This window comes from Podarcis tiliguerta (assembly GCF_965153285.1).
Source record: "Podarcis tiliguerta genome assembly, chromosome: 7".
NCBI lineage: Eukaryota > Metazoa > Chordata > Lepidosauria > Squamata > Lacertidae > Podarcis > Podarcis tiliguerta.
The window spans coordinates 22233128-22245610 of NC_139540.1; the positions used below are offsets into that span (position 1 = coordinate 22233128).

Sequence of the window (12483 nt, forward strand, 5' to 3'; positions counted from 1 at the left end):
GTGAGCCTAGCTTTAATGCTGGATTAGGTGTCTCAGCTTTAGATTCCATAATGAAAAACAAACTTTTCCATAGATCTTCCTTTCTGTTGGATGGTCAAGGATCTTTTGTTTACTGTTTGCTATATAAAGGACTAAAAGGCTAACAGTGATTGGAAACTAATTGTAGAAATCCATTGGATTTTTTTTTTACTGGTTGCTGGATTGATATTTCTTCCCAGAAACCTTGGAAAGGCCTCCTGCTGAGCTGCACGTACTGGGAAAATAAGAAATTAGGCCTGTTACAGCAGAACCAGCCAGCCAGCCAACTGTAGATTGCACAGCAGTGTTTTTATTCCTCTAGGCTTGTTTTCATCCTTTGCCGTCTAGCATCACAAGAAAAAGAAGAAAAAAATAGCCATTATGATTTTGAGTATAGTGAGTGCTTTAAAGGGGTAGATGTATTATAGCTCGCTTTAGGTTGCCTCATTATTTCACCTTTTTGCAATAAGTGCCCAGTCCTCCTCTACTCATCATAATAACTGCAGAATAAACTAACCCTCACTTCTTACAACAAGCACTCAAACATTCTTCTTGATTGCTGGCTTGGTAGACAACACAACTAAAGCTGAAAAACAGAGCAAAGGAAAGTCCAAGAGGTGGAATGTAACTTTAGCTCATAATACAAATTTAAATATTGATCTCTTTGAGTTAAATTACTGTAGGGGCTGTTTTTCTGCAGGATCACTTAATTAAATGGTTATTGTGATCATGAAAAATCTACCCTCAGTCAGGGAAAGTCTTTGGGGGCTTTTCTAGATGAGGCTTTTGTTGTGTACTCATCCTGCTTTCTTCAGTGAGTTTTTCAGAAGTCCTGTCTTAAATTGCTCCTGTCGTTAAAATGAGCTTTCATTCTTTAAATAGAGGCTGTCAATTGTTATGTCACAAATTTTAAATTTTTCTTTCTTTCAAAAACATATATCCTTGGAATGGAGTGAGAATGAAGCAGAACTCTGGGTGATGGTACGCTCATTTGCCCCACCCTGGCTAGAAGGCTGTTGTAAGACAACTGCTCATTTCCCAGTGGCAGGGCACTTGCTACTGAACAGGAAGACACGTTAACAGTAAGGTTGCCCCAAGTAAGTAAGGAGGGGCATATATAAAATGAGGCTGAATGCATTTGTGCACAGCTGTTCCAGCTGGGGCCAATGGGAATTGTAATCTAAAACAGTGTTTGGAATTCACCAGGCGCATTTTGCACCTGGCTATTGGCCACTTGCGACCACGTGAAGATGCCCGGGCACCAGGATGGCACCTGATGTCTCCACCATCTAGAGGTCCATGCCTGGGGATCCTTGGATCTTGGCTGTTTTCACATGCTAGCAGCACATCCTATCCATTATATTTTATCTGCAGCATCAGAGTGAATTTCAGGAACCAAAAATTTGTATTGAAAAATACGACTGTCAAGCCGCCTGGCCCCCAAATGACAACTAGGTATCCCATTTTAGCGACTGTAACCCTGGTTTAAGGTCATGCGGGTGTCCCAGCTCCTGCCAACCTAGGAGTTCGAAAGCATACGAGCGCGAGTAGATGAATAGGCGCTGCTACGGCGGGAAGGTAAACAGTGTTTCTGTGCACTCTGGCACCGGTCGTGGTGTGCTGTTGTGCCAGGAAGCGGTTTAGTCATGCTGGCCACATGACCTGGAAAGCTGTCTGCAGACCAACGCTGGCTCCCTTGAACTGAAAGCATAGATGAGTGCTTTACCCCATAGTCGAATTCGACTGGACTGAACTGTCCAGGAGTCCTTTACCTTTACCGTTTTACCTTAAGGAGCCATTTGGTGTTCAGCTTATATATCTGAGTTTCTAACACTCAACTGGAGGCTACCAAGTTGGCAAAGGCTGGTGTATCGTGTGATCAAACCAAAAGAAAAACGGGTACATTATACATGCTTTACCTCCTTGCAAATCGTGTGTTTCAAGGTGTGTTTGAAGTTACTTATGCAAGAAGACCAGTGCATAATGAAGAAAACAGAAAATATCCATGGTTCAGCTCTTATGTTGTCTTGTTTATATAATGCTTTGAATTTATATTGTGCTTTATAAAGTACAATACGACAGGCTTCCTTCTAAAACCACTTTAAGTTTATCGCAGAAAGTGAGGGATGACGACGACAAAGTAAAAGTAAACAGGGGAAGAACACGCAGTTGTTTCAATTGTATGTACTTGAGTTTAGTAGTATGGCAGCTAAGGGATTTCGACAAAGACTTCATGTAAAAGATGGACTTTGAGGAGGAATTTGAAGGAAGTCAGGTTGCATCAGACAGGTACCAGGCACTGCAAGAGGGCAGAGTTTGAGGCACAGGAGAACTACAGATAATGGAGTGCTAGAGCTAGAAGAGCAAAGAATATGTTGGCTAGGAGAGTGGTGACATAAAGGGGTGCTCGGCAACCCAGGTAGATGAGTCCATTTTTAAAGCTGCTAACCAAACACTATTTATTCATTTGTTAAGGCCGTGGTCTGAAGGCACATTAGGCCTCTACCTTGGTTTGCAACCGTTTTGGATTACAACCACGCCAAACCTGGAAGTGTGTGTCCCTTTTTTTTGGATTACAACCCATTTTTGGGGGAGGCCCCATTGGCAAAAGTGCGCCTTGGGTTACAGCCTGTTTTGGTTTACAACTGGACCTCCGGAACAGATTATGGTTGTAAACCAAGGTACCACTGTACCTTGCTTATGCTAAGCATATCTGGCTCTGTTCAGTACCTGGATGAGTGATTGCCTTGGAATTGCATGTATTGGGTTGCAAGACAGAAAATCAGTGGAATATAAATGGAAGAGAATTAGAACAATATTCATAACTTAACTTGTCTCTTGACCACTGGAAATCTCAGCTACTAATCCGGTTCTGAGGTTTCACTCACCATGGGCATTTGTTATATCATTATAAATAGATTTATTAATAGCCAAAGTAAATTTTGGTCAGAAATGTGTTGCTTGACTGAAACCTATTCATGCTAAAAGATCCTTTGTTTTCTCTTGCAGGTTAAGGGAAGTTTCAGAGAAGCTCAACAAATACAACTTAAACAGGTGAGATAGCGTTATAGGCTATAACTTCAAAGGAAGAGTAAGTTTAGGGCAACCTTCCCCAACTTCGGGTCCCCCAGAATATTGTTGGACTGTGGCACCCATCATTCCTAGCTAATATGGCCAGTGACTGTAGTCCAACAAAATTGGAGGACCTGAGGTTGGATAAAGCTGCTTAGTTGTTCATTGTTTGTATTCACCATTTCCAGAATTAGTAACTTTGTCTCTATATTTGTTTCGCTACTCGGCTAACTACATAAGTCTTGTTGCCCAAGTCAATGCAGAAAGGAAGAGCTCCTGATGTACTTGTGATGGTCAAAGTGCCATGTGGATGTGGTTTTGTATTTCATTGGTATACAAATTAATTATTTGATCTTGTGTGTTTTTTGGGGTCTTGTTTTAAATGCCTTGTTTGTTTTTGTGTTCTTAACTGTTTTTAATTATGTATAAATCACCTAAGACGGTTGTTTAGAAGGTGATTAGTAAATCAGTATTGGTGATGATGATACTTGAAGTTCAGCATTAAAAATGAGTTTAGCACTTAAATGAATTGAAGTGCATAGGCAGGGTTAAAACTGGCTGCTGCTGTATATTTCACAGCTATTGTCAGAAAATAGCACTTGGGGAACACCGCTTCATAAAGATATGTATTGGAAAATACATTATTGAAATGTAGTATAATGTTCCCTGGTGGCTTTTAACATTTTGTTCTTTTTCGTCTTATGGCTGAAAATACATTGGGTTGCTGCAACTAATGTTCATCTTTAATCAGTTTCAGATGTTACAGCTATATTCATTATACATTCCATATGCCACTTGGTTTATTTCTCAGAGTTAAGGAGTCTTTAAAAACGTTACCTATGCTTGCTTTCTGTTTCCAGCTACCCGCCTTTGAATGTACTGGAGCAGGCCACTATTAAACAGTGTGTGGTGGGACCAAATCATGCTGCATTTCTCCTTGAGGTAATTTGTTCAAAATACGTTTGAGAAAAATATTGTGCTGGTACTTAATTCATAGAGTTAAATATAGTTTTCCCAATCTCAATTAGACCAACTTGACCCACAGCTGAAAACTTTTTATTTTTTGCATAATTAAAGTTTAGTATTGTTTCAATATTGGACACTCTCTCTTTTAAATCTAGGATGGTAGAGTCTGCAGGATTGGCTTTTTAGTTCAGCCAGACAGATTGGAATTGGGTAAACCTGATAATAATGATGGGTAAGAACCACTTTTGTTGTGTATTTAAGAAGTATCTGACAAATTTCTCCTGGTATTTTGATTCTGAACCGTCAACAGAATTGAAAATGGAAACGGGAGGTGGGAGAACCATATTTTTGGGTGTCTTGCCTTAGCAAACTGGTAATGGCTGTACAGACCTTAGCAAAATTAAGGCCAATCTAATGACTTATTTTATATTAAATGATGAGAACGGAATCTTACAATCCTAAATATAGGTGCCATCATGAGTTACTTCAGATCATTTATTTCAGTAATCGCTCAAGTTTGAGATTACATTTTTACATATTTACCACTTGCTAGGGTATGTTTTCTGGATCCACATTGTTATTACTTGACTCAAAATTAATTTTTTGGGAACTATTATCTGATACGTTTAATGTTTGGTTTAAACAGGTTTTTGGGCATTACATTAACTCACGATTATATTAATTTATAATCTAATGCATATTCATTTATACAGACACTTCACAATCTTACCATAATTCCTGACACTGAATTGTTCTTTTTTTAGTAGGACATCATTTTGTCAACCACCAAATTCATTAGGCATGCTTCACATGCCTTTTCTTTTTTCATATTCGAGCATCATATACTGCAGCTAAGTATGGAAGATTCCCCAAGGGTGTTGCTTAAGCTGGTGTGTCACCAGACTAAGTCCCTGATAATTTAAACCTGGGATTCCAGGCTTTGTTCGTAACCCATTTGGGATTGTATTGTGACTGATCTACCATCTTTTACTTTCAGTTCAAAGTTGAGCAGTGGCTCAGGGGCAGGAAGGACATCCAGGCCAGGCAGAACTAGTGATTCCCCATGGTTTCTGTCTGGTTCTGAAACTCTGGGCAGACTGGCAGGCAACACCCTTGGGTAAGTTTTGATAGGGTTGAGGCTACCATCTGTTTGCGCTTGGTTATGTGTGGCTACACATAACATTGTCTCCCGTATGTATAAGACCACCGAAATGCAGAAGTAGTTTAGCTAGCTTTTTGGAAAAATGCTATTAAGCTGTTAAGTTTGGAATGTTAAATCTATAATTGCAAGCAATCTAATTTACTTTAACCGTAATAAAAACATGTCTGCTACTGTGGGTAGTCCTTATAGATCCCCCCCCCTTGAATAACAATGACTTCATTTTAGAGGAACATAATTGACTCAAAATGTCGCATGAATCTTCTTTGTAGTACGGGACTAAAATTAAAAATACAAATGAAAACATTTGTAGGAAAAATATCTGCATGTGTGTCATGACCTGTATTTGGACATATTTGTTATTTATGTTGTGGAAGAAAGCTAGCATGATTTAGAAGTAAACAGGATTTCTAGTTAAACCTGCTGCATTTGTATCACATCAGCAACAATTGTTAGTACCTTCTCAAGAATGGTTTACTACTTCAGTTTCAAGATATCTGAACAGCCTCATGTTTGGATTGTGCCAAGTGTCTTCAGTTAATAAAATATTATATTAAAACAAGCCCTATCTTCAGCCTAGAAAAAGAAAAAAAGCATAAATAATATCCTACATTTCTACTAATACAAATATTTCAAAAATAAATTACCTCTTATTATTGGTAAAGATAATTATATTGTGCCCTTTCTTCCAAAGGAGATATTTACTGGAAGGATTACTATTTCTGAAGCAATTTATAATTTTAACCAATATATGGCCACTAAGATGTGGTAGTATTTAAATGTTTTGCATAGAAAATGTCATATTTAATAGGGGGAGTTCTGTTTTAATTATTTGTAGTGTGGCGGTCTGATTCTGTAACTCAGAACGTATGGCTCTTGAATATGAAAACTTAAACATATTGATCTTTTGCACATGCATGCAATGCCTTCATTGTTAATAATTTCAGAAGTTGGCTGGAATGTAGATTAAAAGTAAAAGCTGAAAGTAAAGAAGTGAATCTTAATTCAAATTAGCTTGTGAATTTATATTCTTTGGAGTCTCTCAAAGAAATTGCATTTGCAAAACTGCTGTACAGAAAAGATCCCATTGTATCAAGCATTCCAGCTTCATTTTAAAAGGCTAGTGAATCACATGGTTACTGTACTGTAGTCAACAGTTAAATTCAGATACATGATAGCTTGTAAAATAGCTCTAACGCATAAATCTATTGCCGTTTTTAAAATTCCTCAGGAGTCGCTGGAGCTCGGGTGTCGGAGGAAGTGGAGGAGGATCCTCTGGTAGATCATCAGCTGGAGCTAGAGATTCCAGGAGGCAAACGCGAGTTATTCGAACAGGACGTGATAGAGGATCTGGGCTCTTGGGTAGTCAGCCCCAGCCAGTGATTCCAGCATCTGTTATTCCAGAAGAACTCATTTCACAGGTATGAATCTTTCTTATGATGAAATATTTCAAAGTTGGGGAAAAGGAGTAACTGGGAGATGCTTGCTTATTTCTTTATTTCTTTTGCAAGTTTCTTACATATATGTATATATATTGGAGGAAGATGGGATGCTTCTGTGTCCTTAGATGTTCACAATGTTTGGAAACATGAGAAAAGGCAGAGTATCTGCATCAGATTCATGTAAAGCTAAGGTTGACTGTGAGCACATTTTGGTTTGTGGTCTTGAGACTGGAATATTTTGAGTCAGCCTTTGAAAAACACCTGGCCCAAATTTCAGTGAATAAAGAAATAAACACCACCCATAATGCAAGTCACTTAATGTTCAAACATTTGAAAACACATTTGTGTTGACTATTCTCTAAAGATTAGCAGGCAGACTACACATTATTGAGAAGGAACAATTTCTGTTGACATGAGGGTTAGCAAGAATTTTAAAAGTAGGTTAGTTGGTTAGTATTTCTTTAGTATTGTGTAAAAATGATGGAGCTTGTTGTTCAGGCCTTTGAGACTAGTCTAATTGGCCCTGGACTCCCAGGGATAATTGATAATTGCTCTGAGATTACTTTCTGTTTCCTATAATGCCTGTGGGTAAATTTCTTCAGACACTGCACACGTTTGTATTATTTTTATGCTTTCTTTCTGTTGGTATCTTCCTCCACCCCCTCCAGGGCACCAGAACACTTTGATTTTATTCACATTGTTAACTAATATTCTCTAATGGTAAATTCACATCTTCCTTGTAAATTGATAATCGCTTTTCTAATTTCTTAGTTTTAGTATATTTATAAGAGGCAGACTTTGTGCTATATGATACACGGTGACATATTCAGTATAGCCAAGGAATAGAGAAGCACAACAGTCCCTGAAAATCATTTTTATCTGGCAGGATATTTATCCCTGCCGTATCTGTACCGAGTTACTGAGATGGCATACTTCATTAAAAATAAACTACTATATAATCATACTTTAAAAAACCAAACAGCAAATATCCAAAAGAAATAATGTGTCAGGTAAAAATATGTCAGATGAAATATCTCCAGCCTCTTAGACCAAAAACCTCCCTGAATGACTCCCCCCCCCAAATGTTGCATAAGTTTTTATTCTATGGTGAACTCACTTCCTTGCACCCCAGCCAGCCTCACCTCTGAAGCCACATGAGCAGAAGGGCCTCCCCTGGCAATTTGAGCAAATGTTTCATGTGGTAGGAGATGATTCTTCCAAATTCTGGACCATGTTCTCACATTTGTTACCTGTCTAGCATGATTTGAAAGTAAATAAACAGCTGCTGTCAGAAGTTTTGGCATGCCCATTCTCCTGGCAAGGGGCTGCAGAGGTTTGGCTTGGCAGAAGTCAGAATCTCACTCCTTCCACCAACTTAGAGAGGAGTCCTGAATCACCCATATATATACACTGTGTGCTATGAGCTTTGAGGCGAGGGTGGCATGAATCCTTCATGTCTTTGCTGGAGGTTTGTTCCTGGAAGACTGGGTATAAGAAAGTTATTATTAAGGATGTCCCCAAAAAGGAACTTCGGCAGCCTCTTTAAAAGTAGCCTGTGGAGTGGAGCGAAGGAATGTTTAAGCAGCAAAGAATAGAAATAAGCAATAGATTTTTATCTTTACAGATTTATAAACTGCTCCACAGCCAGAAGTTACTGAGACTTCACATTACTTACTAGCATTATCCAAAACCAGCCTGTTTACCTTTTTCCAGTTAAACATGATATCTGCTTATATTGAGTATATGGTTGACTTCTACTACTCCAGAAATATTTGTTTCTGTTGATGAAAATTACCTGGGGTGGTGTAACATGTTACATTGTTAAAAATGTATTCTATTTTGCATAGGCACAAGTTGTTTTACAAGGAAAATCTAGGAGTGTAATTATCAGAGAGCTCCAGCGGACAAATCTTGATGTAAATCTTGCAGTCAACAACTTGCTGAGCCGTGATGATGAAGATGGGGATGATGGTGACGACACGGCGAGTGAATCTTACCTTCCTGGAGGTTTGTATTGGGCAATGTTTCCCTTTTTTTTTTCATCATTAAAAGCAATATTAAGTTATTCTGTCAAAGTGCAATAGACTTTCAGTTTGCAGTACTGGTAAAGAGTTAGCCTTATGTTCTTTGCTATGTACCCTATGGAGATACAGAAATATTGATTGCTCTTTGGTTCCAGTAAATAAGAGAGAAAGTAATAGGCAAGACAAAACTAAGGTTAACTTGTATGGAAGTGAATGTCTTGAGTTAAGTTATTGGATTTGAAGCAACAGTTCAGAGGTCTGGTATAACGAAAGCTTGTACATACTGTGACCATCATCATTTATCCCTGTTTAGGGAAGCTTTTAATGTTTGGTGTATTACAGTATTTTAGTATTTTTTTGGAAGCCACCCAGAGTAGCTGGGGAAGCCCAGCCAAATGGGTGGGGTATAAATAATAAATTATTATTATTGTTATAAGAGGGTCTCCCCCCCCCCAAGCGTAAAGAGCTCTTATTGCTAAGACCTTCTGTTTTGTAACTATCGGGAGACAGTTATGCTAGAACAGCTGTACACTTAAAAGGTACCAGTCTTGAGTAAGTTGTCATTTTATATAATTGATAGGCATTCCTATTTGGGGCATGATTTTCCATACCTCATATGCACTTTCACACAAAGCCTGTATATGTAGATCTCTAGACTGTGTTGCTCCTCAAATACTGGAGAACCAGGGTGCACAATTTGTCTAATACAAAGGGCCACAGTGGGAAGCTTATAAAGTGGGAAGCCTGTAAATAATTTGCATGTTTGTTTTGACAAGTGAAGAATTAGCAATTTTGTTTTAATATTGACAGCAGTTGACATTACTGTTGTTGTGAAAGGCTAGTGATTCATAATGTATGATATGCCACGGACAACCTGGGTGCTTGTTAGGCAAAGGGCCTATTTATACAATGTAACTTTGAGCCATGTGAAGCTCTCCTTGATAATGACTGGATACCAACCTGTGTGAACTGTTCCTGGTGGCTGTTTTTAAAAAGGTTTTTAAAAATTGTTGCATTGGTTGGTGTGCAAATTTTTGCCGCTTTGGGCCTTTTTGAATGTGTAAAGGGAAGACTATAAATATATTTGGCTGAAATCCTAAACTAGGGAGAAAGTTCTGTTGATCATAGTAGGGAGTAAGCAGTCAAAAGTATTGCGCTGATAATGCATCCAGCTTTCGTGTTTCTCATTCTATAAATATGCTCTGCCTCTTGGCTTGTGCCTTGCCTTTGAGATAAGGAACTATGACAGTCTCTAAACCTAGCTGCTAAATTTCATATCTTCCATAGATGACTATTTAAAATATTAATAAAATGCCCAAGCAAAATCTTCCCTATCTGCTCCTTTCTTTCAGCTAAAGTTTTTTTCATGTCTCCATATCTCATTCTTCTTGTCTTGAGCTTCTGTGACAGACAAAAGGAAGGGGGATGAGAGTATCTCCTACATCCCCAACCCCTTTCAAAGGCTAGTGTTCTCTTAGACTGTCTTTTGCGGGGCTTGGTTTGCTTGTGTGATTTCTTGTTGTTGGGAAGAACTGAGCACGCTCAGTGGCAGGTGATTCACAGACAGGTAGACAAAGCACCCCTTTTTGAAAGCATGACTATTAAAAAACTTTTATTCCTACAAAGTGTGCTTACAGTTATAATGCTCCTGTTGCTTTGAGACATTAAATATGAATTAGGTAAAATTTACTAAAACAAAACAATTTACACAGCGATACTTTTACCTCAGATAGACTTGACAGCACTTTTGAGTCAGGGAGGTTTATCACATCCTTTGTAAGGTTCAATAGATGCTCAGCAAGTCCCAATTTTGAGATACAAGGCGATGGTATTGTAGGTGCATGTTGGGGCACGTGCATCTCCACCAAAAGATAACTGCCAGAGTTGTCTCATGTTGATAAAATATGGACGTGAAACAGTCCTGAGGCTGCATGAAAAAGGGTGCTGTTGGAGAGCAAAGCCTTGCTGTTTAGTATTTGCCCCCCCTTTCCTGGTATTCTATATACATGGAATTTTCCAGAGTTCAACATTCTGGTTTCTTTGGTTATTTATCTTAACTTTGTGTTCTGATGGCCATTGTCACGGGAAAATACTTGGCTTCTGAGCTGCAGCAGTAGTTTTGGTGTGGCTATTGGAATCTGTGTTGCAGCACTGAAGCAAAATTATTCAGCCAAGTTACTCCATTGTTTTTACAGGAGAGTTCAGCTCTACTGTTTATTTTTAATGTGACCTTCAAATTCTCAATCATCACTGTATCAGGGGGATCTCATATGAAATAAGCATCTGTTGGAGGCTTTGAACAGTGCATTAGGAAGAGGTCAAGTGGTGGTGTGCCCTATTGGCTTTAGCTTTGTCTAGGTATATTTCAGAGGTAATAGTTCACAGACAGATAGTGAAATAGGTGTTGTTGTTTTTAGCATGTTTAGATTTTGGGCTTGTTTCAGTTACATATGTAGATTTATCCAGTTGGGTATTTGGTGATATCTGTGTAAGGAATGTTTTGTTTGGTACGTAGTATCGGCACCTCTTTTTGTTGTTGTTAAAAAGTGTGGCACTTAACTGTAACAGCTTCATGGTGAATACCAGCACCTATTTTTCTAGACAAAAAAGCACTGGTTACTAGTAATTTAAATTTTCATCCCTTTTTTTAAGAGCAAGGGTGGGGAAGCTGTGGCCCTCCAGATGTTGTTGGAGTGAAATTTCCATTGGCCGTGTAGTCCCAACATCATCTGTAGGGGCACAGATTCTTCATCCTTGATCTTAGACCAAGGATTCCCAAATCATTGTCTGTGGACCACAAGTGGTCTGCAAGCTTCATTCAGGTACCCTGTGATATGTGAGTAAAAACACAGTTACAAATCATATAGCATTGGGCACAGCACATTACAGTTGTTACAACAGGCAGAAAAATTATGAAGTGGTCTGCCAAGACCCTCAGCAACTCTCAAGTGGTTTCTGGGGATTATTTTTTGGGGCGGGGAACTACTGTTCTAGAGGATGCCATGTGCAGAGAAGCCGAAAGTACCTCATTCTTTGCTCTATAAGACGCACCAGACCATAAGACGCACCTAGTTTTTGGAGGAAGAAAACAAGAAAAAAAAATATTCTGAATCTCAGAAGCCAGAACAGCAAGAGGGATTGCTGCGCAGCGAAAGCAGCGATCCCTCTTCCTGTTCTGGCTTCTGGGATAGCTGTGCAGCTTGCATTCACCCCGTAAGACGCATACACATTTCCCCTTACTTTTTAGGAGGGGAAAAGAGAGTCTTATAGAGCAAAAAAATACGGTAATTAGTGTTGAGGTTGTGATTCTTAGGATGGACGCTGAAAGGATTGCATAAACCTATGTTTCCTTGACTTAGTGGAGGGATCCCTGGGATGGTGCAAGGTACCAGTGAAGGACATTTTGGGTGAGGGAGGAAATAAGCTGAAAACAATTTTGCATGTATAATTGGTATCAGATGTATGAAAACATCAGGGTTTCTCAAAGTTAAAGTGGCAGTTTCAATGAGATTACTTTAAAAGAGATGTCCACAATGGGTGGACACCTTCAGTGCACCTAGATGAGTAGCCATAGCAAGGCTTGTGGTTGGGAATGTCTATGGAAAGCCTAGTTAATGTAAGAAGCGGGGTGTGATTTTATAGAGCTTGAAAAACACTGCCAGAAATATAAAAATATATCTGCTGTCAATGTGGACAGCATTTCCTGCTTTGTGTTGGAAAATAAATTTAATAGAACTTAACAGAAAGTCAGGAAGGCAGATACTTTTTTCCAGCACCGAAGGTAGGATATTTATCATTTCAA

The 12483-nt window shown here is 38.9% G+C and overlaps 1 protein-coding gene across 19 annotated transcripts in view; it reads left to right on the plus strand.

The window, feature by feature from the left end:
• UBR5 (ubiquitin protein ligase E3 component n-recognin 5) overlaps positions 1-12483 on the plus strand; it is a 67343-nt gene that overhangs the window by 7426 nt on the left and 47434 nt on the right. For 15 of the 19 annotated variants that reach the window (XM_083450795.1, XM_083450799.1, XM_083450800.1 and 12 more), the window contains exons 2-7: positions 3028-3072; positions 3951-4032; positions 4212-4288; positions 5054-5173; positions 6447-6636; positions 8505-8664. In XM_083450795.1, the coding sequence (XP_083306921.1) occupies positions 3028-3072; positions 3951-4032; positions 4212-4288; positions 5054-5173; positions 6447-6636; positions 8505-8664 (674 nt within the window). The remainder of the gene's footprint in view (positions 1-3027; positions 3073-3950; positions 4033-4211; positions 4289-5053; positions 5174-6446; positions 6637-8504; positions 8665-12483) is intronic. The other 4 variants (XM_083450787.1, XM_083450789.1, XM_083450788.1 and 1 more) reach the window with 1 other exon arrangement.